Here is a 27,976-nt window from a genome sequence, read left to right as displayed (position 1 = left end):
CAGGTCTTCAGGGACTGGTCAGCTTTCTGTCCCCAGAGTCAGAACTAAACATGGTAAAGCAGCGTTTAGTTATAATGCTCCAAATATCTGGAACAAACTCCCAGAAAACTGCAGGTCCGCTACAACTCTGACTACTTTTAAATCCAGACTAAAGACTTTTCTTTTTGTCGCTGCTTTTAATTGAACTATTCACATCTTAGACTGCACTGTAACTTTTATCCATGTTTTTTTTTTAATGTATTTTTTACTCTTTTAATATTTATTTTATTATCTTTTCTCTTTAATGACTGATTTTAAATGCCATTTTCTTAATGTCTTTCGTTTTTTGTAAAGCACTTTGAATTGCCTTGTGTTGAAAGGTGCTATATAAATAAACTTGCCTTGCCTTATACATGTTCTAATGAAATAGGATATGTTCCACATTTTATTTAGCTCCACAGCTCCCCCACTTTGTACTTTTCCATTTCCCTATTACAGCCATATTACATCTGGCATTTCATCCTGTGTGATCCAATTTGAGACTAGTATTGATTTTTTCTTCACTTAACATTTCTTATCAGTTCTTTGTGATGACTCACTTCTGAAGTTTGTGAAACCCCCATTTCTTAGTGTACTTTTTTGTAAGATTATTAGTACACATATTCCCTTTAACCCCTTTTAGAAATGTTAAACTGAGGGATATAAAAGCCTCTGTTTGTTCTTGTCTGTGTGCATTTGAGATAATGGTAATAACTATTCTCAGGTACATGCTTGTTTTATCTCCTTCTTCATCAATTTGCCATTCATTTTCTGTTCTAAGATACTCACATCTGTCTTTATTTTTGGAAGAGGGGCTACTCTCAGTGCAATGGATCTGGTGAACTCTGAGCCCTCCATTCCATAATTATGTCCTTGCTCTTTCTTCTTCCCTTGTCCACACTCATGGAAATTGGAATGTTCCTAACAAAACTGTTACATTTTCTTTGTAAGTTTTCCTTCTCAAATCCTTTTAACCTGACCAGCATGCAACTCAGAGTTTCTCCCTTTATAACTCCACTTGGTCTTTCTTGCTTAATCGTGGTTGACCTGCCTTAACTTTTGTGTGTTTTTACAAACTGGGGCCGTGCCAGCAGCCATTTGTATGTAATACACTAACTATCGGTACCTCACACAACCCCATTCCAAAACATCCAAACTATCCCTTCAATGTATGAGCCCGAAGTCCAAGGCATGCACAGGATGTGGACGAGTACATCCTTTGCACAGCTACATCCAATTATCTGTACGCTTTGACCCCGATTCAGCTCCCTAAAAGGGGATCTTTTTACTGGTAATACTTTAATCATTATTTCCGATAAGTAGCCTGTTCCTGACCTGGAGTGTAGACCCCTTGTGTAAACGGTGAAACACAGAGCAAATATGTGGGTGTAGCAGTGAGTGTCCCTCAACTATGTCCCTGTTGTTGGCAAATATCCTCTTCACTGAAGTGTCATTGAAGTCATTGGGTCCTTGCTGTCTGCTGGTTACACAATACGGGTGTTTGTCTGTCTGAACATGAATCTCTTCACACATTATTATTTCATTCACGAAACATTGGTGTTGAATCTGCACAGCCTACTAATGGAAATCCAAGATAGTGTGCGATATTTCTACATATCTCGCCATAGTGAACCGTGAAGGACTTGAACTCAGACATGCTCGTCCCGGGCAGACTTTGGCAGCTTCCATTTGTTTTGGCACCAATCCTAAAACAGAGGACGATCCACATGTGACGCAGGAGTCAGGAGGAAAGATCATGGGGTTTAACTTGGCTGAGTTTTCTGATTTAAGTACAGGCTACATGAGCTTCTCCTCTCCTTCTAACCCTTATCTGCACCACTGCTCTGATACTTCTTGATTGCATCTATCGAATAAAATGAATACCCTGGGTGTCACTGTGGTCCTGGGCCTACTGTTAGGGGTTTGGGCTCAGACCAACATAGAGCGACCTCAGTGTGACTCCCCTGAGGCAGAGGAGGCTGCTCTGGCGGCTCAGGATTACCTCAACGCCCAGCACACTCATGGCTACAAGTATGCACTGAACAGAATCGAGGACATCAAGGTTTACACTAAGGTAAGTCAGCAGGTGGAGATCGTGCGCAAGTCTGGAAACTTAGGCCGTTTCTCAATGTCGAGTAAACCTGCTCCAAAGCCACTATTTCAAGTATACTACGTCATCGAGTGGATGTTAAATGCCCAGCATTCGGCGTCACTCGATGACGTAGAATACTTGAAATAGTGGCTCTGCAGTAGGTATACTCGACATTGAGAAACGGCCTTAGAGTGTGTGTAAGTTAGCATGTTTAGAGTCACATTAATCAGGAAGTGTAGAGTGTTTTTAAGTCAGCGGGTTTAGAGTGAGTCAGCAGGTGTAATTTTTTTGTAAATCAGCAGCTGCAAAGATATCCATACAGATAGTTTCTCTTTTTCATCTGCTGTTATTCAACTTTAAAGCAAGAACTTTCAATGCAATGCATAACAAACAACTCATGACATAAATGTCCTGCATTACAGGATCACATCATTTTGAAGATTAAACTGTGATATGATGAATGTATATCTTTTTATGAACATAACAAATATTTCAAATAAGGGAAAGAAAATGTCCTATAAAAATATACTATGCTTAAAAACATGTTGTAAAATGTCATGGGAAAGTGCATAATATAGATAAAGTAAAAACATTCATGGTGAGTATACCTTTAACCCATATCAGAACCCTTAAAGTAATTAATATTCGTTTTTTTCCTTCCAAAGCCTGATGGAGACAACACATATAAGTTGGAGATTGAACTGCTGGAGACAGACTGTCATGTCCTGGATCCCACACCTCTTGCGAACTGCACCGTGAGGCCTAAAAGAATGACGGTGAGGCATTACTACATAGAAGCTTTCCTATTGGAGCTAAATGAATTAGACCAAATGTCATGGTTATGATAATATAATAATAATAATAATAATAATTCCTTACATTTATTATAGCGCTTTTCCAGATGCTCAAAGCGCTTTACAAATACACATTACACATATCATACATGCAATGGTCACCACTGTGGACAATACCCACAATATAAGGCTGTGAATTAATGATAGCATGTTCTGCCAGGTAGACTGATTCTTTGTCTCTTACCAGGCAGTAGAAGGAGACTGTGATGTGCTGCTGAAGAGGGTTGGCGGAGTGATGACCGTCACAGCATTCAAGTGTAAAACAGAAGGTAAAACATTTCTTGGTCAACAATATGACACCCACATACATTCTGAAGACGCTCAAACATGTAACCCATACAAAGAAAAACCTTTCTTTAATGACATATAGAATCTACGGAGGACTTGTGCTTGGGCTGTCATACCCTCCTTCCCCTAAACGACACTACTGCACTGGACTTTGTCCACACCTCTCTGGCAACCTTCAACAACATGACTGAAAACGTCACGTACGCTGTTATGGAGGTTGGAAGGATGTCATCACAGGTGGGTCCAATCACGTTAAGTTATTTCCCCCCCTTAAGATTTAATGGATGTTAAATATGCTTATCAGTCTGTTAATACGTCTCAATACCTTGTTTAAGGTGGTGTCTGGGGGGGCAATCTATTCGGCAGAATATGTTGTAGTTGAAGCTAACTGCACTGATGACCCCTGCGTTCCCCTGAATGACGCCATGGCTGTAAGTAAATAAATCATAGAACTCTTAGAACTCTGGTTAATAAGGCGCCTCTCAAAACAGCTTGAAATTAACACAATTCAGTTAAAGATTTAATTTTTTCCACCAGGCACGTGGTTTTTGTACCACCAGAGGTTCGAGCATTGATCACATAGTGGACTGCAAGATGTTTTTAACTATGGTAATATACTGTATTTAAGTTCTCCAATTTATTATTTATATCCAAAACTGTACTTAACAGTAAATATAGTTTTTTGTGTACTAAGCTTATGTTGATGGAAACACTTTTTCAGATGCCTATTATAGATGCCAACAGCACTGTAGCAGATGCCAACAGCACTGTAGCTGCAGATACCAACAGCACTGCAGCTGCATCTCCTGCCATGCCACCTATGGTCCACATACACACAGGCAGCCTGTCACCCAAGCTTGGTCTGAGGTACCACAAACTGACTACTCTCCAAGACCCTGAGCTAAGTGGCTTCCTGTCCTCAGAATCTGCAGAGTCATCCGAAGTTGTACCTGTAGCCCCGGCAGTGGTTGATGCTGCTGCACCTGCTGCTGATCCCGCTGCCGATGCTGCGCCAGCTGCTGACGCTGGATCGGACTCAGATTCCTCAAACAGTGCTGAGGTCCCTGTTGTTGTGAAAATAGATGTACCTGTCGCAGCTGCCCACGCAGTGGTGGACCCCATTGTTGTTGTGCCAGTGTGCCCAGGAAGGAAAATATTCTTTTAAGAGTTAAGGTCCTACAGACTCTATACTTGCTTCTTTCAGCTACACTGGCACTAAAATAATGTATGACTAATGTGGTTGGTAGATGTAACACCAATTCAACAAAGAACAATCCATTATACTGTAGAGTGAAACTAATTAATTGCAAAATATGCCTACAATCAAATACATACTTGTATTGGATGCTGAATAAAATGTCCCAAGTCAAAGTTTTGTGTTCTATTTGGTCACCAGTCATGCTTTAAAGGTGGGGTAGGTCATTTTGGAGAAACCAGCTCGAGTCATGGAAGCCTGCCTGCAGACCTCCACTCTCAGGACAGTTCCGGTGCAGACCTCCACTCTCAGGACACCTCCACTGTCAGTACAGGAAGTGACGATTCTGACGCGTTTTTTCCCCCGCCCACCGAAGGACTCGTTTGATGGAAGTTTTCAAATCACAATGGAGACTCATCACGGAGGTGATGAGACCGCCCACCGTGCACTTTGGGTCGGCCTTGGTCAAGCCCTTTTGACCCCCCCAGCCTGGTTCTCGTAAAAGTTTTTCGCTCAAATTACACCATGGAGGAATGTAACGGGAGTTGACAGGGGACTCTGCCCGCCTCACGAGTGCCTATTTTCGGACACTTTTATTCACTTCTTACCGGTTTTATTATTTCTTTGGCTATTTCACCCGGTTTCTACCGGGGACATTGCCCCCCACGGCCTGTGTCCAGCCCCCCCCCCCATCCATATATTAACGGATTTTGACCATTTTTGTTGCATTTTTCTCCTCTCCTCTCACTGATCGAATGGCAAACGCGACCCACTGTCGGAGGGCCTCCACGCCGGCCCGGCCTAGTGCCGGTGCTCTGGCGGTCGGTTCCTCCGAACTGCGGGTTCGACTCCGATGGCCGGGAGGGTGTGCTGCGTTGGGGTGGGGGAATTCCCCCACTCTGCGTGTCTCTTCCTTCCCGGGCCGGCCGATATGAAGCGTGACCAAGACGCACCGTCCAGGGGTTCCACGGGTCCAGCTGGGAACCTCCACCCCGCTGCGGTGCACCCGACAAACACGGTTGTTTCTCGAACCTTCCACTGTTGTCTAGCGGGTGTAACTAAAATACAAGATGTCGTATTTAATAAATAAATATATATCTATATAGATAATAAGTGTCAATACGATTTTATTTTGTATTTGCATGCATTTCCTGTTTGGAAAGTGGCACTGTACTGATAGTGGTGATTTTATTTTGGAATTCTTTGCGTGCACTTCCTGTCCTGAGAGTGGAGGTGTCCTGAGAGTGGAGGTCTGCAACGGAACTGTCCTCTGTCACTACCCGATCCGTCCCCCCATAGATATATATAAACACTCGATCACTCACCCGCGCTGCTGGCCAATGGAGACCGACGTTGCCACTTGGCCGCCATCTTGCTACAGGGAGTTCTCTCATTCATAACATTATGGTTTACTATTTAAATAGCCATAGCTTGCTCAATTTTCAACCAATTTTCAAACGGTTTGGTTTTTTATAAACATCAAAGATGTAGTTATGATACTGCATATTTATAATCATGGACTTTCATATGAAAATAACATTAATCAGATAAAGCAATAGCTATACACACACACACACAAGGTATTTATATTAAATATTTGCCGGTGTATATATTTCCATTTATTTTATTATATTGTTAATATTTAAAATAAATTATAAAATTAAATACATTTACATTTTATATATAAAAATCGGTCTCATGTTACCACTCTGTAAGCCAAGAGTTGTTAATTTAGCAATGCCTTAGCTTTAAGAACAGGGACACAACTAATGACAATAGCATATGTTGGTATATTATTTAGATATTCACACCTTTATCAGAAGAACCAAACCAACATAAAATGTGCTCACAGACAGGCCAGTTCTGTCTAATTTATCACAATTATCTTTGACATGAGATCTTCATATCATCCTAGTTTTGTATTTAGTTTCTAGATTTGTAAACAAATCCAGAACCTTTGAAATATGTTATTGAAAAAAGACCAAGAATAATATAAACTGTACCATGTGTCCTTCTGTAGTCCATTTGTGGTTTGTCTTGTCTCACCCCGGCTGATATATCACAAAATCCACTGTTTAAATTGTTCCCTATATTGCCCCTATGCCCCTGTAAGGTGTCCTTGGGTGTTATGAAAGGCGGCCCCCCAAAATAAATGTATTATATTATTAAGAAGAACAACTTGGTGTGGTGTGGAGGGGATGTAGGAAGCAGGAGCAGGTGGGGAGAGATGGGACTTCAAGGTTATTTGTTTTAAATGTGTCTTGGAGATAAGGACCAGCTGCACACAATAAAATACAGTATAACACAACACCAATAAGACACACGGTGACACATGGCACACCAACAATCAATCATCGTCCAGCCTCAGCTTTGGTATTCTTTCACAACCATGTTATGGGTTTATTAGACTGAGCAAACATAAACATGTGGTGATCCCACGGGTTCTTGTTTGCAGACAGCGGCGATTGGAGCATCCGTAGGCTGCATAAAAGTCCGGCATAGTCAGGTACTTCTGTAAACACAAAGCCAGCAAATTCCTGTATCATAATGCAAGATGTTTTTAACAAGCCATACCACTTGGAAGAAATCATGTGTAACTTAAGTTGTGTTGAAAAGAAAGAGCAGTTCTGCCTCTCCCACTGGTGTAAAGTTGCTGGGTCAACTTTGTAATACTAGGTCTCACTGACAGCCTCTTGTTATTAGCCAGCTAATAAATACAACCACATACACAAAGAAAAGCTGCAATTTCAACATGTCCAAGCATCCTGTATCATAGCCATGCTAATCATGTTTATAAAAAACCAAACCGTAAATCAGTCAAATTTCAGTGAGTTAAGAGTATTTTTGTGCAGATCACTCACCTTACAACAGCTACCATAACGCGAATCAGAGTAACTGTTAACTGTAGCAAGATGGCGGCCGGTCAGCTACGCTGGAAAATCGTGAAGAATTAATTTAACTTATGTTCGACAGCTATATGCCATACATTTGTGCATACATTCACAGTAAATATGTATTCAGTATGAAAGCTGTCTAACAGAAGTTAAATCTATTTCTCACTTATTCTGACAATGTACTTAACCCCAAATAAAAGAACCCAATAAAAAGAGTTGTTAAATAATAGTGAAGTCATGTTGTAATAACAACTCATCTCTCTTAAGTTTTCTTTTTGAGCTTTGCTAAAAGCCACTGTGTCAAGTGTCCATCTTGGGTTGCCGTCCGGAGTTGTCCAATATGGCGGACCATTTCGCACATGCGCAGTACCGATCGGGCAGGGGGACGGATCGGGTAGTGACACCCTCTCGCTCGAGTGCGCTAGAATTTGAAAATACACAGCCGGAAAAAATCTGCCACTTCCTTACAGAGCCCCTCCAACACAAACGAACGCGCACATGACCAATGAGGGCACGAGATAAGTTTGTGCACAGATGGAAGGCTGACAGGCAGGTAGGCCATCCAGTTATTTTAGCCGGGCCAGCTAAAATGATTGGTCGTGCTTTTTACAGTACTACGGCTTCCACAGATGACGTTTTTTTAAGATATTCATTGCTATCGGGATGTTAAGAGCATTCCATGGAATATAACAAGTGTATCGCGAGCCGGTTTCTCAAACTTACCTACCCCACCTTTAAATGTACTGAAACATTTCTGCTGCACTACATTTCCTAGAAGCATTCAATAGTATAACCAAGGCCATTGACATGTTCGATGAGGACACACCGATAGCCGTCATGCCACATATTTAAAGGTGATTGTGAAACAAATGGCTGTTTGCCAAGTGTGTTGACTAATGCCAATGACATCCCTGTGAACCCATTGACATTTCCCAATAAACATTTTGAAATTGGCCTGTTCAACATTCAGTTAATTACATCCAATGTCTAGAGAGGTTTTTAAACAAATATGTTTCGGAGGGGTAGTTCACTGGTTAGAATTACTGTAAAAATGGTAGTTACACATCTTTTAAAATATATATTCACACGTTCAAAAGAGGAAAATTCCACTTTAAAATATTTTACGCTTCATAAAGACACCCAACTGTTACACCTTGGCACAAAAGTTTAGTGTTCTACTTCAGGGTCAATATTGTCGAATGGGGCAATTACAGTAAGTCTGTTTACATGAATGGTCAATGTTCAGGAAGTACCAGTTCATGGCAAGAAAAAAATAAGACAGATAAGTTCAAGGGCAATGCACCTTTTGATTCTGAATAGCAGCAAGTTAAAGGGGCAAGCCGTCTACTTGAAACCTTGCAAATATAAAGGGTGTCAGTGATTGTCAATGCAACTCCAAAAGGAGACGAGTACAATATTCTGCTTTCCTCCTTACTCACATTTTGCAAGACAATGACCAAAAACAGACAATTTGGAATTCCACAAGCGTAACAGGAAACATCAAAAGCCTTAGGTATTCCATTTAAATTGTTTATTCACATTTAAGGACTCATTTCTGTTTCCTTTTTCATAGCCCATCTCTGAAGCAGTCGGATCAGTCCTGCAAGAGAGGCACACATTAGTCCAAGTCACTATAACAAAACATTAAACGCATTCACCATTTAGAGTGAAAAACAATAGCTTACCATTTGGAATATCCTCAGACTCCCTTCCTGGTGGGCCATGCTGGAGAAGCACATAACTCTTTGGTTCAGAAGAGTGCACAGTCTGCTCTTGTTCATTTACTTTCTTTGAGGCAGTCACATATGGCTGTGAGGCGTTGCCAGAGGCCCTTGATTTGTTATCGGTACGCGTTTGATCATCTTGAAGCATGTAGTACGGGACCAGAAGACGATCAGGTTCAGGACCTTTAGATAGACTGGATTGTTTGTTGGATGGCTGTAGTTCCTTGGCCGGAAGCACATTTCCCCGCTTTGCTTTATGCTGCAGTTGTAAGTATTGGCCAATATGGGACATGAAATTAGGCCCCGATGGATAACTCGTGCCGCTGGGTGATAATTGGCCCTTTTGGGCCTGTATGTTATATGGCTCATATTGCAGCACTTTATTAACTGGTTCATTACCTGGAGCCTGTGGTCTAGAAGGCACATTGTTTTTAAATGGAAATTGGCCTTGTGGTAAATATTGCAAATTAGGATAAGTTGATCCTGGTACACTATAAGGATAAACTGACCCTTCAGGTTTTGTTGGGTTGATTAAATCATTATGGTTTGCAGCAGGAATGCCATCTAGTGGTTGGACATTTGGTTGCTTTTCATGTCGAGATGGAAGGGACTGAGGTATAGATGAAGATGTTGTTGTGGTAGGTTGCATTGATGTTTCAGTTGGCTTTGGGGCAAATCCCAAGCCCTTGCCAAAACCAGAATATACCATTGAAGGAAGGAAAGGCAGTCCTGAATGGAATGAAGGTGAACCTGGAATGCCAAGTCCAGCAGGGACTATTTGATGGAGATGTTGATGAAAAGCAATTTGTGGACAGCAATTAGAAATACCAGCTGGGCAGAACTGAGGACAGTACATGGGTGGCATGTATGGAATGCCTGTTGAGTGAGCTGTGACCTGTTGTGGTTGCTGCAAGGTGGTAGCAGGGGGTACAGTTACAAGTTGTGAATATATGGGTTGTAGCTGTGGTTGTTTAGGAGCATCCATTGCCTTTTCAGGCTGTGGGGCAGTAGTTTGCTGTTCAGTCTCTGGCTGAGGGTAGTGGGGAAAGGGCTGCTGTACAGGGCCTTGTGGGGCGTCAGGCTGTGGAGGTTTGGGAGCAGCAGTTGGCTGGTTAGGTGCTGGCTGAGGGACGTAGGGGAAGGGGTAGAAGGGCTGCTGTACAGGGCCTTGTGGGGCGTCAGGCTGGGGAGGTTTGGGGGCTGCAATTGGCTGGTTAGGTGCTGGCTGAGGGTAGTTGGGAAAGGGGTAGAAGGGCTGCTGTACTGGGCCCTGTGGGGCGTCAGGCTGTGGAGGTTTGGGAGCAGCAGTTGGCTGTTCAGTCTCTGGCTGAGGGTAGTGGGGGAAGGGGAAGGAGGGCTGCTGTACTGGGCCCTGTGGGGCATCAGGCTGGGGAGGTTTGGGGGCTGTAGTTGGCTGGTTATGTGCTGGCTGAGGGATGTAGGGGAAGGGGTAGAAGGGCTGCTGTAGTGGGCCCTGTGGGGCGTCAGGCTGGGGAGGTTTGGGGGCTGTAGTTGGCTGGTTAGGTGATGGCTGAGGGTAGTGGGGGAAGGGGAAGGAGGGCTGCTGTACTGGGCCCTGTGGGGCATCAAGCTGTGGAGGTTTGGGGACTGCAGTTGGCTGTTCAGTCTCTGGCTGAGGGTAGTGGGGGAAGGGGAAGAAGGGCTGCTGTACTGGGCCCTGTGGGGCGTCAGGCTGTGGAGGTTTGGGGGCTGTAGTTGGCTGGTTAGGTGATGGCTGAGGGTAGTGGGGGAAGGGGAAGGAGGGCTGCTGTACTGGGCCCTGTGGGGCGTCAAGCTGTGGAGGTTTGGGGACTGCAGTTGGCTGTTCAGTCTCTGGCTGAGGGTAGTGGGGGAAGGGGAAGAAGGGCTGCTGTACTGGGCCCTGTGGGGCGTCAGGCTGTGGAGGTTTGGGAGCAGCAGTTGGCCGTTCAGGCTCTGGCTGAGGGTAGTTGGGGAAGGGGTAGAAGGGCTGCTGTACTGGGCCCTGTGGGGCGTCAGGCTGTGGAGGTTTGGGAGCAGCAGTTGGCCGTTCAGTCTCTGGCTGAGGGTAGTGGGGGAAGGGGAAGAAGGGCGGCTGTACTGGGCCCTGTGGGGCGTCAGGCTGTGGAGGTTTGGGAGCAGCAGTTGGCCGTTCAGGCTCTGGCTGAGGGTAGTTGGGGAAGGGGTAGAAGGGCTGCTGTACTGGGCCCTGTGGGGCGTCAGGCTGTGGAGGTTTGGGAGCAGCAGTTGGCCGTTCAGTCTCTGGCTGAGGGTAGTGGGGGAAGGGGAAGAAGGGCGGCTGTACTGGGCCCTGTGGGGCATCAGGCTGGGGAGGTTTGGGGGCTGTAGTTGGCTGGTTATGTGCTGGCTGAGGGATGTAGGGGAAGGGGTAGAAGGGCTGCTGTACTGGGCCCTGTGGGGCATCAAGCTGTGGAGGTTTGGGGACTGCAGTTGGCTGTTCAGTCTCTGGCTGAGGGTAGTGGGGGAAGGGGAAGAAGGGCTGCTGTACTGGGCCCTGTGGAGCGTCAAGCTGTGGAGGTTTGGGGGCTGCAGTTGGCCGTTCAGGCTCTGGCTGAGGGTAGTGGGGGAAGGGGAAGGAGGGCTGCTGTACTGGGCCCTGTGGGGCGTCAAGCTGTGGAGGTTTGGGAGCAGCAGTTGGCTGGTTATGTGCTGGCTGAGGGATGTAGGGGAAGGGGTAGAAGGGCTGCTGTACTGGGCCCTGTGGGGTGTCAGGCTGTGGAGGTTTGGGAGCAGCAGTTGGCTGTTCAGTCTCTGGCTGAGGGTAGTGGGGGAAGGGGAAGAAGGGCTGGTGTACTGGGCCCTGTGGGGTGTCAGGCTGGGGAGGTTTGGGGGCTGCAGTTGGCTGGTTATGTGCTGGCTGAGGGACGTAGGGGAAGGGGTAAAAGGGCTGCTGTACTGGGCCCTGTGGGGCGTCAGGCTGGGGAGGTTTGGGAGCAGCAGTTGGCTGGTTAGGTGCTGGCTGGGGGTAGTTGGGAAAGGGGTAGAAGGGCTGCTGTACTGGGCCCTGTGGGGCGTTCGGCTGGGGAGGTTTGGGAGCAGCAGTTGGCTGTTCAGTCTCTGGCTGAGGGTAGTTGGGGAAGGGGAAGAAGGGCGGCTGTACTGGGCCCTGTGGGGCATCAGGCTGGGGAGGTTTGGGGGCTGTAGTTGGCTGGTTATGTGCTGGCTGAGGGATGTAGGGGAAGGGGTAGAAGGGCTGCTGTACTGGGCCCTGTGGGGCATCAAGCTGTGGAGGTTTGGGGACTGCAGTTGGCTGTTCAGTCTCTGGCTGAGGGTAGTGGGGGAAGGGGAAGAAGGGCTGCTGTACTGGGCCCTGTGGAGCGTCAAGCTGTGGAGGTTTGGGGGCTGCAGTTGGCCGTTCAGGCTCTGGCTGAGGGTAGTGGGGGAAGGGGAAGGAGGGCTGCTGTACTGGGCCCTGTGGGGCGTCAAGCTGTGGAGGTTTGGGAGCAGCAGTTGGCTGGTTATGTGCTGGCTGAGGGATGTAGGGGAAGGGGTAGAAGGGCTGCTGTACTGGGCCCTGTGGGGTGTCAGGCTGTGGAGGTTTGGGAGCAGCAGTTGGCTGTTCAGTCTCTGGCTGAGGGTAGTGGGGGAAGGGGAAGAAGGGCTGGTGTACTGGGCCCTGTGGGGTGTCAGGCTGGGGAGGTTTGGGGGCTGCAGTTGGCTGGTTATGTGCTGGCTGAGGGACGTAGGGGAAGGGGTAAAAGGGCTGCTGTACTGGGCCCTGTGGGGCGTCAAGCTGTGGAGGTTTGGGAGCGGAAGTTGGCTTTTCATGTCGAGATGGAAGGGACTGAGGTACAGGTGAAGATGTTGTTGTGGTAGGTTGCATTGATGTTTCAGTTGGCTTTGGGGCAAATCCCAAGCCCTTGCCAAAACCAGAATATACCATTGAAGGAAGGAAAGGCAGTCCTGAATGGAATGAAGGTGAACCTGGAATGCCAAGTCCAGCAGGGACTATTTGATGGAGATGTTGATGAAAAGCAATTTGTGGACAGCAATTAGAAATACCAGCTGGGCAGAACTGAGGACAGTACATGGGTGGCATGTATGGAATGCCTGTTGAGTGAGCTGTGACCTGTTGTGGTTGCTGCAAGGTGGTAGCAGGGGGTAAAGTTACAAGTTGTGAATATATGGGTTGTAGCTGTGGTTGTTTAGGAGCATCCATTGCCTTTTCAGGCTGTGGGGCAGTAGTTTGCTGTTCAGTCTCTGGCTGAGGGTCGTAGGGGAAGGGGTAGAAGGGCTGCTGTACTGGGCCCTGTGGGGCGTCAGGCTGGGGAGGTTTGGGGGCTGCAGTTGGCTGGTTAGGTGCTGGCTGAGGGTCGTAGGGGAAGGGGTAGAAGGGCTGCTGTACTGGGCCCTGTGGGGTGTCAGGCTGTGGAGGTTTGGGAGCAGCAGTTGGCTGGTTAGGTGCTGGCTGAGGGTCGTAGGGGAAGGGGAAGAAGGGCGGCTGTACTGGGCCCTCTGGGGTGTCAGGCTGTGGAGGTTTGGGAGTAGAAGTTGGCTTTTCAGGCACTGGCTGAGGGTAGTAGGGGAAGGGGAAGAAGGGCTGCTGTACTGGGCCCTGTGGGGCGTCAGGCTGGGGAGGTTTGGGAGCAGCAGTTGGCTGGTTAGGTGCTGGCTGGGGGTAGTTGGGGAAGGGGTAGAAGGGCTGCTGTACTGGGCCCTGTGGGGCGTCAGGCTGGGGAGGTTTGGGGGCAGCAGTTGGCTGGTTAGGTGCTGGCTGGGGGTAGTTGGGGAAGGGGTAGAATGGCTGCTGTACTGGGCCCTGTGGGGCGTCAGGCTGGGGAGGTTTGGGAGCAGCAGTTGGCTGTTCAGTCTCTGGCTGAGGGTAGTGGGGGAAGGGGAAGAAGGGCTGCTGTACTGGGCCCTGTGGGGCGTCAGGCTGGGGAGGTTTGGGAGCAGCAGTTGGCTGGTTAGGTGCTGGCTGGGGGTAGTTGGGAAAGGGGTAGAAGGGCTGCTGTACTGGGCCCTGTGGGGCGTTCGGCTGGGGAGGTTTGGGAGCAGCAGTTGGCTGTTCAGTCTCTGGCTGAGGGTAGTTGGGGAAGGGGAAGAAGGGCTGCTGTACTGGCCCCTGTGGGGCGTCAGGCTGTGGAGGTTTGGGAGCAGCAGTTGGCTGGTTAGGTGCTGGCTGGGGGTAGAAAGGCTGCTGTACTGGGCCCTGTGGGGCGTCAGGCTGTGGAGGTTTGGGAGCAGCAGTTGGCTGGTTAGGTGCTGGCTGAGGGTCGTAGGGGAAGGGGAAGAAGGGCGGCTGTACTGGGCCCTCTGGGGTGTCAGGCTGTGGAGGTTTGGGAGTAGAAGTTGGCTTTTCAGGCACTGGCTGAGGGTAGTAGGGGAAGGGGAAGAAGGGCTGCTGTACTGGGCCCTGTGGGGCGTCAGGCTGGGGAGGTTTGGGAGCAGCAGTTGGCTGGTTAGGTGCTGGCTGGGGGTAGTTGGGGAAGGGGTAGAAGGGCTGCTGTACTGGGCCCTGTGGGGCGTCAGGCTGGGGAGGTTTGGGGGCTGCAGTTGGCTGGTTAGGTGCTGGCTGAGGGTAGTAGGGGAAGGGGAAGAAGGGCGGCTGTACTGGGCCCTGTGGGGCGTCAGGCTGGGGAGGTTTGGGAGCAGCAGTTGGCTGGTTAGGTGCTGGCTGGGGGTAGTTGGGAAAGGGGTAGAAGGGCTGCTGTACTGGGCCCTGTGGGGCGTCAGGCTGGGGAGGTTTGGGAGCAGCAGTTGGCTGGTTAGGTGCTGGCTGGGGGTAGTTGGGAAAGGGGTAGAAGGGCTGCTGTACTGGGCCCTGTGGGGCGTTCGGCTGGGGAGGTTTGGGAGCAGCAGTTGGCTGTTCAGTCTCTGGCTGAGGGTAGTTGGGGAAGGGGAAGAAGGGCTGCTGTACTGGCCCCTGTGGGGCGTCAGGCTGGGGAGGTTTGGGAGCAGCAGTTGGCTGTTCAGTCTCTGGCTGAGGGTAGTGGGGAAGGGGAAGAAGGGCTGCTGTACTGGGCCCTGTGGGGCGTCAGGCTGGGGAGGTTTGGGAGCAGCAGTTGGCTGGTTAGGTGCTGGCTGGGGGTAGTTGGGAAAGGGGTAGAAGGGCTGCTGTACTGGGCCCTGTGGGGCGTTCGGCTGGGGAGGTTTGGGAGCAGCAGTTGGCTGTTCAGTCTCTGGCTGAGGGTAGTTGGGGAAGGGGAAGAAGGGCTGCTGTACTGGCCCCTGTGGGGCGTCAGGCTGTGGAGGTTTGGGAGCAGCAGTTGGCTGGTTAGGTGCTGGCTGGGGGTAGAAAGGCTGCTGTACTGGGCCCTGTGGGGCGTCAGGCTGTGGAGGTTTGGGAGCAGCAGTTGGCTGGTTAGGTGCTGGCTGAGGGTCGTAGGGGAAGGGGAAGAAGGGCGGCTGTACTGGGCCCTCTGGGGTGTCAGGCTGTGGAGGTTTGGGAGTAGAAGTTGGCTTTTCAGGCACTGGCTGAGGGTAGTAGGGGAAGGGGAAGAAGGGCTGCTGTACTGGGCCCTGTGGGGCGTCAGGCTGGGGAGGTTTGGGAGCAGCAGTTGGCTGGTTAGGTGCTGGCTGGGGGTAGTTGGGGAAGGGGTAGAAGGGCTGCTGTACTGGGCCCTGTGGGGCGTCAGGCTGGGGAGGTTTGGGAGCAGCAGTTGGCTGTTCAGTCTCTGGCTGAGGGTAGTGGGGGAAGGGGAAGAAGGGCTGCTGTACTGGCCCCTGTGGGGCGTCAGGCTGTGGAGGTTTGGGAGCAGCAGTTGGCTGGTTAGGTGCTGGCTGGGGGTAGAAGGGCTGCTGTACTGGGCCCTGTGGGGCGTCAGGCTGGGGAGGTTTGGGAGCAGCAGTTGGCTGTTCAGTCTCTGGCTGAGGGTAGTAGGGCAAGGGGAAGAAGGGCTGCTGTACTGGGCCCTGTGGGGCGTCAGGCTGTGGAGGTTTGGGAGCGGAAGTTGGCTTTTCAGGCACTGGCTGAGGGTAGTGGGGGAAGGGCTGCTGTACTTGGCCCTGAGGAGTGTCAGGCTGGGGTGGTATGCGAGGTGCAGTTGGCTTTTCAGGTTGTGGCTGAGGATAGTAGGGGAAGGAGGGGTAGAAAGGCTGTTGTAATTGTTCTTGAGGGTTGTCAGATGGCACTATAAAAGGGATTGATTTTTGGGATGGCTGTACAGTAGTGGGAGCTTTTGTGTCCTGAGCTGCAGGTTGAGGCAACTTGGGTCCTTTGATATCCTCTGACCCTTGATATGGTTTCCCAGGAAACTCTGAAACAGCTGACAATGATGGACAGGAGATTTTAGTTTCTCCCTCACCAGCCAATTCAAGGGTGTACATGCCATCCTGAAACGATAAGATAAATTGGTTATCCAACATTTTTTGAAGGAGATCAAATAAAAATAAATACTCTCCCATACCTTGATGCCCAGACAGGGTGCATAGCGAACAGAGATTACTGCCCCTTCAGGATGCAAGATTACACTGAACCCACATCTGGCTGATGCCTTCATCAATGGCTCCCAGTTACCATCCACTGAAAGGTAATAAGTTATACTTTAAAAAAAAATCATGACCATCAGAGTGAGCATTCTTAACTTATAAGCTATTGTGCCACTTATCCCCCATTCGGAATTTGACTGTATCAGAGAAGAGGTAGGCCTATGTCTAAAGAAATCTCATTTGCAATAGAACTGTACCAGATATTTCCATACAACTACTGGTTAGTGTTCAATAGCACCCTAGCCAATTCAGTAATGGTATATCTTTTAGAGATTTCTGTTTTTCTGATAAATGAGAGAAAAGTGATGGAGTCCTATGTTCCCATCACCAAAAAGTACAATTTCCGTCTAAACTAAAGCTAAGTTTACAGGACTATAATTCAGTATTTCTTTAGTTAAATAATTGTCTGACTATTTTGGCGATGTAGGACAGCCACCTGGTTCATACCTCAGCAAATCTGAAGAGGAAAAGAGTGGTCATTCTCAAGTTATGGGCTTTTGTCACCTTTCCCACATTCGGCCTGGTCTAATTTGGGATTGGGGTAGTTCTAAAGAACAACCAAAAAAACATTTTTTCCCCCCCAAAATAAAATTTGACAACAATCAATTTCATTAATGGGAGACCCTAAAGATAAAAAAAATCATTGTCGTCATTTGTTCTACCTCGGGTAGGGGTATCTCAAAAACGAAAGCCTTTTTTTGAGGACTTGCGGCTGGACTATGATGGACTGATATGATTCCGTTTTCTTCAAGTTTGTATCTTGTTGGTCGAATGCACTTATTGGAAGTCTCTTTGGATAAAAGCGTCAGCTAAATGCAATGTAAAATTGATTCCAAATAACATGCCACTAGTGGACATTGCGCATGACAGAGGTAATGATGTAATAGAATGCATAGGGAATCAGTTAGAGTAAGTATATCACAGACTGCCAGGAGAAGTTAAACTGGAGTGTGCCATGTGCAGAGTTTCATCAATGCAGACATGGAATAGCATAAACACAAATGTCCCCTAAATAAACGACTGCAATGATGCACTATACATAGGCCCTAACAATTAAATGTATATAGGCATCCATTCATATTTATCTTCAACATTAAGATACAAAATATCGAAAGAAAAAGGAAACTTACAATTTACTACAATTTTAGCACCGGGGACTATCCAACTCGTTTTCACGATCATGCCCCGATCATGGCAGGTGACCCTCGGAGGGTCAGGTGATGACTGCTTCATCATAGGGCATGACATCCTCACTGGTAACCCATACCAACGCAATGGGAGAACGTAGTAGTTCTCCTAAAGCCAGAAAGCAAATGTAACATGTGTACATGATGGTTCAAATGTGCATTGCTTCAAGATTAAGTATCTCACCTCAACAGCGACAAAGCAACCATCGTAAGGGGCAACTAAGACCAAATCTCTCCGTGTTGATCGGATGGTGTAACCGCAGCTTTGTGGCAACTTTGACAAAGGCAGTGGAGACAAGCCGCTTCCTGACAATACATTTGACAGGACATTTTAAAAGTATTGTGTACAGTACAAGTAACAGCTGTATATGCATCATTCCCAGGGGCGCCGTAAGGGGGTGAAAAGTTAGGACGATTCTAAGGGCCTGTGACTGACAGGGGCCCAAACTATTTTAGAACATTAAGAAAAACATTTTTAAGTAACCCATGTGATATCTTTTCATGGGGCCCAAAATGCCTGGCGGCGCCCCTGATCATTCCACACGTTAAACATACCCCTGTCCACAAAGAAGAGAGATCCAGGGGTAGAAGCAGCATCTTGGACTTCAAGCCTCATGGAGTTGACTGTACATTCAACCTTCGGTTCCATTTTGAGAAGACGTTCCACTGCCTCACGGTTTTGCTTTGAATAGCCTTCACCCGAAGCTTTGAAAAGTAAGGTGTGCACAGTTATTCAAATGTACACAACTACAAGTAAAAAATAAAAGCATTGGACTTAGTCTTAGAAAACTTGACAAGATTAACAACTCTTGTAGTCACTTGCAGGACTGCAAGTATTACAGCTACATACCCATGTCATCTTGGTAATCTGCATCAGCATCCAGAAGGTTCTTTGTGGTTCCTTGCTGAGAACGTAGCCCTATTAAGAGTCTTCCATGGTGCTGTTCACTTCCTTTAGCTTGCCCATTGCTACTTGTAGAGTTTCTTCTTAGTGTGTCCAAGGCTTTAGGCTTTGTCAGTCTTGCGCAATGGCTAAATGAACTAGCAACCAGTAAAACTCCTAAACATAGTAAGATCCTACCGTCCCCGCTGTCTCGACGCGCCATTGGAACACAGGGAAATGCACTGCACACTAGCAGTGCTGTAGCAGTGTGCTCTCTCTCCTCTGCAGGCAGCTTTTCAACACATCTCGTCCTGATTGGGATTGGTTACACCTCACCACAGCAGGTGCTGCCAATCCAGCAATTAAGGGCGGGCGATCGTTTGTGTCTCTGAACACCCTACTGACATGTAGTCTTTGGCAGTGGAGGAATAACAAAGATACATTAAATTGTTCTTCTTTTGACGTTTATTGGACATCCATGTTTTTTAGCCTTGTTTATCACATTTGTCTTGATTTTTTTTTTTTTAACTTTTCCTTGAGATTGTGGCTGTCACTACTCGCAAAATAATTTGTCATAGCAAACCAAAAAGTAGCTTACATGTTATCGTGTGGGTTTGAAGATTTGACTTGGTGTGACTAGAACAAGCAGATTCAGAATATATATTATAGCGTGAGATAATACAATGGAGTCTTTGTCTACTCTGTACTTTATGTGTCCACTGATACACTTCTAGCAGAAATACTATGGTTTGAAAATACTCCAATTTATAACTTTTACTCCAACATTTATGAATTAAGTAGAAGTATTATTATCAAAATATACTTCAATGATCCAAAGTAAAAGTACTCAGTCTGCACATTGACTCTTTTTTCACAGTATTATTCTGTTTTATCACCAAAGGCATACATTTTAATGTTGTAGTTTGTAAATGCTGAGACCATTTTAGTTAGATTAGTAGTACAGTACTGCATATCATCATATCCTATCATGTACAAAGTAGATAATAAATATGAATGTAGAGGAGTACAAATTAAATGTGTACCTCCAAAATGTAGAGGAGTAGAAGCATATGTAGCATACAATGGAAATAAAGTAAAGCATTTCAAAATAGTACTTGAGTAAATGTACTTAGCTACACTCCACCACTGCTTCTCACTCTGAAGTGTGTACATCTGAGGATGCAGTGTAGTTTAGTGTTGCTCTTAGGACCAACGGAGGCCTGTCGTCCATTTCTAGTTGGCCCTCAGCAAATTCAAAAAGGATTATGGAAAATAGCCCACACATGAAACTTGTGCTTTTCTTATACTGTACCTCTTAAATATATATGTTTACATTTAGTCAATTCAAGTTGATATAACACATCTTAGTTGATGGAAAAAAAAGCCCAAAAATTGAAATATACCCTTCATATTTCCCCTTATTATAACCAATCTTAGGCTAGTACATTTTCATTTAAAGTGCTGTCCTTGTGTGCACATTTGAAGTACTTGTACTTCACCTGAGTATTTTTTCCATTTTATCCAACTTTGTACTTCTACAACAGTTTGAAAGACCATTTTTGACTTTTTACTGAAGTCGTTTATTTTAAATATGTATTCACTAGTTACTTCATAAATGTTGACACACAATACTTAGGAAAAGCTTTTAATATATGATTATTTGGGTTAGACTAAAGCATCCAACTAAACTAACAGGCAGCAATTTTGCTAGGAACGTTTTAGTTAAAATATATGTCACTGTTTCAGTTTCTTAAATGTGAAGATTTGCTTTAAAATATTTGTTTCTGCAATTAGTTATTTTACTCCTAATACTTGAAGTACATCCTAATCATACTTTAACACAAGTACCCTTGTTGATGCAGTTATTAGACTTGAAAGTTAGTATTTGTTGTGGTAACACTGCTTTTAAAGAATCTGAATACTTTTTCCACCACTGGCTGAGCTTAAAAAACATAATTATCGAAATATCTGGCACTACTGGTTCTCATCTGGTCAAATGCAATAGACATGTGGATTGTCCTCTAACTTTCTGCAAAGGAATATTGAGTAGTTATCTCTGGTATTCAGTAGGAGGTTAATCCTGACTTCATCTCCCATAATACAATTCTAGTGGAATCTATTTGTTCAAAGGTTAATGGTAAGGCAGTAGTGATTAGCTGTATTGATTGTATAATACAAGATTAACCTATGTCCCCAAAAGACGTGCGTCACAGCTAATGTAGTGTATCATTATTGAAAAAAAGTGAACTGATAACCTTAATTAAAAAATAAATGATATAAAACTCTTGAATTAGACAACATGTACTTACGAGGCAACAGACGGGACATATTGGCTTTACCTCTGGTTGGAATAACTTTTATTGATCTGTCTGCAAACAAGATGTCTCGTCAATTCATGGCATTCAAAGTAGCAGATTTGGTGGCCGAAAGAATTTACAACAACAAAAAAGACAAAAATATCGCAAACTTATTTTTCCGTTGTTTAATTCTGTACATATTCCACAAAGTCTGGAGATTACTGATGCCAAAACATCCCCCTTAGGAAAGTGCCACTAAAAGTTACTTCTTTTTCCGGGGCAGCAGTTAATAATCCAACTCGTAGCAACAGATCAGATACATTTTTATGGCACAGAATACAGTTATTCTCAGAAAATGTTCACAAGACAACTTACAAATGTTCTTATTCCAACACCATTTTCAAGAGGTTTTAGTGAACACAGCTTCATCTTTTTCTTCTTTTAAATATACTTCTAAGTACCGTACTATGACAATTGTGAATACACCTTTGATGACTAAAGCACAAGGCAAATAATTCCAAGGAGCCCAACAACCCTCGATGTAGTCCTTCATACTGTAGTAAAATGCCGTTTCATTGGTTAATGGACATGAGCTACTAATCAATTGGTGATGAAAGTTGCGTCGATGTCTAAGGAAGCGGTTTAACATCTGAAGTCGCCTTTATGGTTTACAGTCAACAGGTGATGCCAACAATCCTCCATCAGAAACACTTTGTTAATCCTCTTACTTTTGACAATGTGTCCAAAGGGGGCAGGGTACAAAAGAACTTCACATGGTGGAAGTGATGCACAGAACAATTTACAAATAGCAGAAGCTGACAAATGTCCGAGCCGCCATGGAGGTGTCCGCATAGACTGCAGGATGTGGTGAATATGTCTTCTTCTTACACTACACTCAAAACAGCCCACATCATTAAGACCACGTTCAGGTACAACAGCAAAAGCATGTGATGGAGGGGAACAGGTAGCAAATTGGTACACACATACAGGACTTTCTCAGAGGACATTTCTTTCAAGATGGAGGCAGAAGAGAAGATGGGTTTTGGCTGGAATATTACTCAGGAACAGAGATTTGCTAAAGAGGGTATGCATGCAACTTTAGATAACAAAAAAAAAAAAAGCCATTTTTTGTTTTGCTAACCCTCGTGTTGTGTTCAAAAGCTGTTACCGTTCATGATGTTCGCGGGTCAATTTTGACCCATGATTTATCTCAGTCCAAAACACTAGCATCCAATATTGTTTTAACTACATCATAACTCACTTATAATGCATTCATAACCATACAATCATGTTGTAATGTTATGGCCCCAAAAAACATTACACCACATATTTAAGTAAAACCTCAATGCACTCAGATTTCCTATAGAGAAGACAGTGGATCGTTACTTTATCCCACTAATATTAGAATACAATCTCCCCCAAAAAGTTTGAAATTATTGTTACAGCGGATGAAGGGGGTGGGGTGTCTAAAGTCAAAGATGAATGTTGATTGGGCCAAATTTGCCCGAGTCACCCCCAACAATGCTGCTGGTTCTTCCCAGACCCGACGCCCAATTATACACCTTTTTTTTTGTTGAGACGATCAGACTTAGCTTAAAATTGTCAAAATCAGTTTTTTAGTGTTTATATAGCCGTTGTGGAGGATATTATGAAGCCTTGTTCCGTTAAAAAAAAAAAACTAGCGCGTAGTTATTATACAATTTAAACGGGTCATGGGAGACCCGAACACAACATAAGGGTTAAGCAAAACCGCCGTTACATGTGTACTTCTGCTTGGAATCGTAAGTGATGTTATACAAAGCCAATCCCAATTTGTTTTACACTTTTATTTTGTTAATAAACATTTCAATGTACATGCCATTACTGCAGTGCCAAAAAAAAAAAAGGTACAATGTTTAAGTGGGGTTGGGGGGGGTTTATATAAAATAAAAAAAAGAGGGGAAGTTAGCAAACAAAAGGCCGTTTTTAAAAAGGGTACACTGGGTAGGATGTTACATTGTATGCCGTCTAATCCTGGAAGGAGTGTCAACACAATGCGGTGGGTGGTTGGTTGGGTGGGGGGTGGGCTGATGGATGGGTGGAGAGGTTGCTTAATATCCAGCCTTCCTCAGGTAGTCAGCCATTGAATGTGCTTTCTTGTTTAGTATTCCACCATGGACCGCCTCCTTTCCCATGACAAAAACCAATACTGGAGCACATAAGGAAGAAAAGAGAAATGAACAAAATTGAAGAGTCTCCCCCTCCCCCCACCCCCTTACAGGATGAAGAGGGGGGGTAACAAAAAGGTGACACAGTATCTTACCACTCTTCATTTGCTATTAAAAGGTTTCCATGACATTTGACTGCTTGCAGGAGAAATCTTAACAGCGTTATTTCTTCTCTCTTCTTTTTTTTGTCCCTCAAATTTTGATCTAAGTGAGCTTGTAAAACATTAAAACCCTGAATCCCTCAAGTATTTTGCCATTGAGAAAGCCTTCTTATTCAATCCGCCTCCATGGACCCCTTCTTTGCCCATTACAAGAACCAAAACTGGAAGAGAAGAGATAGAAAAGGGACAGTTAAGAAAAGTGAAAAAAGGATAAAAAGGAAAGGCATTCCAAGAAAGAAATAATCACCAGCAGCGTGAAGATAGATATTTAATGGTGTGCCACTCAGGGCTCACGGCCATTTGCTAGCATAGATGCTAGTTTTACAAATGTAATCATGCATTGTCCATACTAGCGCTGTACAACTTGGTTGGAAATAAATGATTGAAAATAATTTCACCGATATTGCCATTTGGATTATTTTCGCATCATTATCAATAAATAATAATTAATTGTAGAGGATCTGTATTCAAAAAAGTCTTTTGTTAAGTCCGAACAATACCAAATTGTAGGCTCAAAATACTTCATTTCAAAATGGTACTCATTTAAACACAAATTCAGATTTTGCACGACGATAAAATGTAGATGAATTGTGCAGCACTTGTTCGTACATTTTGGACTGCCAAATTATGATAATTAAATTAACATACCAAATAATTACTTTTTTTTTTTTTAATGGAATATTCAGTGATAAATGTCTCGGCCAGAACTGGCCATCCATAACACATGGTTGAATATCACCATCAAAACACTTTTATGCAATAATTGGTTGGGAGAGCTTTTGCTGACGTCTGCTTTTAACAGCAAATCAGATGGAACTTCAGACTGACGAACCAGAGAGTATCACACAGAAAACAGCCCATAAGTGATCGGCTAATTTCTCTAAATTAAGACTTAATTAATATACATGCCAGGGACTCAATGGGAACTTAATCTTTCCCGAGGGTGTGCTTAAATACGGGCAATGTTAGTGCTCTTTTGATAACCATTCTTTGAGTATAACATGCAAGGCAGGAGGATGACAGATGGACACTCAACAGAAAGGAGCAACAGTGATGGGAAAAAGAAAGGAAAACAGAGTTTGGTTGTGATTGCAATCAGTGTTTCCCCACATAAAAAGTGATAACTGACCAAAACATAGTCAGACTACTGAAAGTATCATGTGAGAAACACTGAAGGGATATCAGACACTGAGGACCACAAAGGCAAATGGACTGGAGTAGGCAAACCATAGACTGTATATATAAAAAGGCGGACGATAAACTAAAAACTTTAACTACATTTTTCACAAAGGTGATTTCTGTCACGCTAGGCATTAATTGTCAAGCTAATGGTTGTAAAAGTTTTGATAAGTTTGGTTTTAATTAGTTATATTTCACTATAAAAATAGTGTGAGAGGTGAGGATTGACAGCTGTGATTGACATCTGCTCCGAGTTAAATGTTCTAGAACAGTCTGTGAGATACAAAAAGGTGTCAATTTGATCATACATTTACAATACAAGAGATAGACTTAGTCTTCCTGGCCAAACCACTACCATTGTGTCAGCTTAGCAGCTAGCTGGTGTGTGGGGCTTGATACCGCAGTTTTGCCCCCCCCCAAACACTACTCCTACTATTTGTGATGCTCATCCATTGATATATACAGTCCATGAGGCAAACCCTGGATACGGTTTGATGACGAGCAGACATATGTTATTGTGACTCTTGGGTTATGTTTCACTTTAGCTAGTTGTGAGCAGTTAGATCTGAAATAACTGAAGTGTCTTTGCTCAAAAGGAGATTAAATAGCAACACGACTACAGGATAGATCATTTACAAATAAGAATCATTTTCTGAATATGATAAGAATGCAAACTCCAGAGGTGACATCTTTAAATATTAAAAAGCTCAAATTAACAAAGGTTTGATCATGTTGCTGTAGATTTAATCAAACAGACCCCTGGATGTCCAACCGTGAGTCACAAAACTCATGTGAGGTAGCCCTCATACACAACACAACAAATGGTTAGGATGATAAAGTTAACAATTCTGAAACGACAATGTTACCTTTTCCGGCTCTTCCCACTGTGACGTTGTAAGTGGGTTCTCCTACCCCGCTCTTCGTCCTGATGTCCATTGTCCAGTCCCCGTCATCATGGAGGCTGTCTCTGAGGACTGAACACTTCTTTCCACCCAGAGTCATACCGCTGGTGTAAAAGCTCTCCCTGTCCTTACCGATGAGGACATCAATTTCTTGGGACTGAAAAATACACAAAAACACAGGATTGGGAAATGTCAGTTTATTCATGTTACAAATACTATTATTTACTTTATACGCTTTCAGGTACATGACTGGCATACTTCCTCAGGAGTATAACATAAAAATAAATTAACTACTCCGTTAGGGTTTAAAGATAAATAAATAGTAGTAACTCCCATAAAAAAAAAGATTAAGCAGTTATGATTTTTAAAAAAATACGTGGACACTCTCTGCCATCGTTTTGTTTGACAAACAACATGCAAAAACTTTAGTTTGATACAAATCTCAAAAATGCCTGTTTTAGTTCTAAAATGAAAACTAGAGTTAAACACTCAACTAATATAAATGATCAGCTGATTTGATTGTCTCTAGTTTAGTCTTTGTTTTTAGTGTTAGAAAAATGTTAATTCTAGTTTATAGAGGATGAATCTGGTGCATTGAAAAAAAGGTACTAAACAGTTTACCCATTATAAAGTTTGTTGGAGATGACTTTGTCAAAGTAATCGTTTAGTTGACTAATCGTTGCAGCTTGTCAATTTACCAGCAACCATTTTGAATTTCAATTAATAGTTTCAGGTATTTATTTATTCAATTATGATAGTAAACCGAATAGGTTCAAAACACTTATATACACATCTGTTTTCTTATCAATTATAGTTACCGTATTGACTAGAAATGTTCTGGAACGAGTGATTAATCGATTAATCTGCAGAGTAATCGATAATGAGAGTTGCTTGTTATTTTTAGCCCTATTCGAAATATAACGACTATCCTGGCATCAGCCCTATATATAAAAACATTAAAATTTCCAGCATATTAAGAGAGAATGTTTATGAACATAATTTGAAAACTTTCCAATATATTGATTACAACTAGAATTTCTGGGGATGAACACATCCAATCCCTGCAGCAGCGGAAGTTAAGTGACGTCTTCGCAGCCGGACTAGCTCTCATCCCATCCCTCTCAATGAATAAGGGAAAAAACACATTGTCATTGCTAACCAAAAACATACATGTATGAATTATCAGATGAGTTTCTTATTTTACTGACGAGGAAGCCTATTCGTATGCTAACCAATCCTCCCCCAGTGTTAGCCTTTTAACCACAGGTAGCCGGTGAAGCTTAACGTTAGCTAATCAAAGCGGCCACACAAAAGCATGCCCGTTTTCTTCAGTCAGACACCGTCTACTTGCTGGTTCAAAATAAGCCTTTGGTTAATATAGCACTGATTCGACAATTCTGTTAGAGCTTCTAACCGCAACTTGTCGTTGTACGCTTTAGTGGTACATGAAAACCACAAGGAGTCTTATCTGATCAACACGAGGTCTAATCCTGCAGCGTTTCCTTAGCAGGAAATAACGGACAGGCCACCGATAAACGAGCTAGCTGCTAGCACGGTACCGTTAGCTTCATTCAGACCCCCGCAAGGTAACAGTTCACAGTCTGTCGAGCGTCTGTGTGAGCATAACGTGCAAAAACACTGTTAAACGAAGCCACACTTTAACTCATATTACCCGATGTTCACCCCTTACCGTGATATTGTTGAATGTACCACCGGCATGTGCTGCCCAAACATATTTGGCGTCCGTATAACCAACAATGGCGCTATCCTGACAGCTGCCATCGGCCATCAGGTTCTCCACGTAGCTTTGCCAAGACATGTTCAAGAAAATTGATGCTATGTGAATATCCCTGCTGCTTCGGAAGTACGGTTGCCACACAGGAGAGAGACAAAGCAGAAGGAAACCTAGAGACGAGTGGACAGTCTCTAATCTAACCCGCACTACGACGTTAACAACGTCAAGGCTGGGGCAGCAAAGAAAGCCAGGGAGTGAAGCAGCGGCTGGGTGTAGTCTGTATCAGATCCCTCCGCACAATGAGCTCCCGGCGCTTTTATGGCAGCAGGCGGCGGAATAAAGAGGGATTTATGAGCTCAGCCAAGAGGCACATGAAGATTTACAGATTGAATCATTAGACAGTAGTTATTTCATTCATTACATGTATGTTCGTGTTGTGGGAATAATGTAAAAGACTGTCACACTCACATCAGACAGTTTGTATAGTAGAGGAGGAAACATGTGCCATGAGCCTCAGGTACATCTGCCAGATGGATTCAAAATGATCCTCTCATTTGCATGCTTTATATGTATTTTTGACTTGCTTGTGAGTTATGCACTGAGTTTTATTAAACTGACTGCTAAATCTGAGTTTAGCATGATTATTGGAGATATATGTCACTCAAAATGTTATCTGCACAAGCCTTACTCAACATTTTCTTATATATCTAATACTATTTCCCCCCTAATTGTGTTAGAACTGATTGCATATTTCAAAAGTGCTTCAGAAAAAGTGTCCTAAAATGTGAGTAACTTTACTCTTCTTATTGTACTTGTATACATGACAATACATGCTTCTAATATAATATAATCTATTTAGTTTAACATGTGGCCCTCAAACAAAGAGAACATGTATTTCAAAGGTTCAAAGGTTTGGATGTCAAATACAC

At 44.5% G+C, this 27,976-nt stretch overlaps 3 protein-coding genes across 4 annotated transcripts; 1 reads left to right on the top strand and 2 right to left on the bottom strand.

Moving 5' to 3' along the window:
• Positions 1-1,735: 1,735 nt before the first annotated feature.
• On the top strand, positions 1,736-4,623 carry ahsg2 (alpha-2-HS-glycoprotein 2). The gene is made up of 7 exons (XM_034105058.2): positions 1,736-2,092; positions 2,776-2,886; positions 3,152-3,233; positions 3,335-3,489; positions 3,588-3,683; positions 3,790-3,861; positions 3,974-4,623. The coding sequence occupies exons 1-7, from the start codon at positions 1,895-1,897 to the stop codon at positions 4,415-4,417; spliced, it is 1,158 nt and encodes a 385-aa protein (XP_033960949.1). The 5' UTR covers positions 1,736-1,894; the 3' UTR covers positions 4,418-4,623.
• Positions 4,624-13,172: 8,549 nt separating this feature from the next.
• On the bottom strand, positions 13,173-18,818 carry LOC117462168 (uncharacterized). Its single transcript, XM_034104256.1, has 6 exons — positions 18,534-18,818; positions 18,239-18,388; positions 17,868-17,989; positions 17,627-17,792; positions 16,415-16,530; positions 13,173-16,340 (listed from the first exon to the last, which is right to left on the bottom strand). Exons 1-6 carry the CDS (start codon positions 18,787-18,789, stop codon positions 13,173-13,175), a joined length of 3,978 nt encoding a protein of 1,325 aa, XP_033960147.1. The 5' UTR covers positions 18,790-18,818.
• A 2,088-nt stretch (positions 18,819-20,906) lies between these two features.
• LOC117462149 (profilin-2-like) lies at positions 20,907-27,344 on the bottom strand. 2 transcript variants are annotated; one of them, XM_034104237.2, is made up of 3 exons: positions 27,003-27,340; positions 25,277-25,469; positions 20,907-23,051 (listed from the first exon to the last, which is right to left on the bottom strand). In XM_034104237.2, exons 1-3 carry the CDS (start codon positions 27,129-27,131, stop codon positions 22,954-22,956), a joined length of 420 nt encoding a protein of 139 aa, XP_033960128.1. In that variant the 5' UTR covers positions 27,132-27,340; the 3' UTR covers positions 20,907-22,953. The 2 variants fall into 2 exon arrangements, with proteins under 2 accessions (XP_033960128.1, XP_033960129.1); XM_034104238.2 differs by having other exon boundaries at positions 23,016-23,392; positions 27,003-27,344.
• Positions 27,345-27,976: the final 632 nt, after the last annotated feature.

The sequence above is a fragment of the Pseudochaenichthys georgianus genome, chromosome 17, assembly GCF_902827115.2.
Source record: "Pseudochaenichthys georgianus chromosome 17, fPseGeo1.2, whole genome shotgun sequence".
Lineage (NCBI taxonomy): Eukaryota > Metazoa > Chordata > Actinopteri > Perciformes > Channichthyidae > Pseudochaenichthys > Pseudochaenichthys georgianus.
Note: the sequence above shows the minus strand (reverse complement) of the source record. Positions and strands in the feature narration are given on the sequence as shown.

Bases quoted from the DNA above. Each gene is read 5' to 3' on its own strand.
- LOC117462168 (XM_034104256.1), bottom strand. From the start codon at position 18,789: ATGGCGCGTCGAGACAGCGGGGACGGTAGGATCTTACTATGTTTAGGA. The intron at 17,990-18,238 runs GTATGTTTAACG...ATGTATTGTCAG, and splicing joins TCTCTTCTTTGTGGACAGGG to GAAGCGGCTTGTCTCCACTG. The intron at 16,341-16,414 runs GTATGGGAGAGT...TTATCGTTTCAG, and splicing joins CACCCTGTCTGGGCATCAAG to GATGGCATGTACACCCTTGA.
- ahsg2 (XM_034105058.2), top strand. From the start codon at position 1,895: ATGAATACCCTGGGTGTCACTGTGGTCCTGGGCCTACTGTTAGGGGTT. The intron at 3,234-3,334 runs GTAAAACATTTC...AATGACATATAG, and splicing joins ATTCAAGTGTAAAACAGAAG to AATCTACGGAGGACTTGTGC. The intron at 3,490-3,587 runs GTGGGTCCAATC...ACCTTGTTTAAG, and splicing joins TTGGAAGGATGTCATCACAG to GTGGTGTCTGGGGGGGCAAT.
- LOC117462149 (XM_034104238.2), bottom strand. From the start codon at position 27,131: ATGTCTTGGCAAAGCTACGTGGAGAACCTGATGGCCGATGGCAGCTGT. The intron at 25,470-27,002 runs GTAAGGGGTGAA...TGTATTTTTCAG, and splicing joins GTACATTCAACAATATCACG to TCCCAAGAAATTGATGTCCT. The intron at 23,393-25,276 runs GTAACATTGTCG...CTTCTCTTCCAG, and splicing joins AGTGGGAAGAGCCGGAAAAG to TTTTGGTTCTTGTAATGGGC.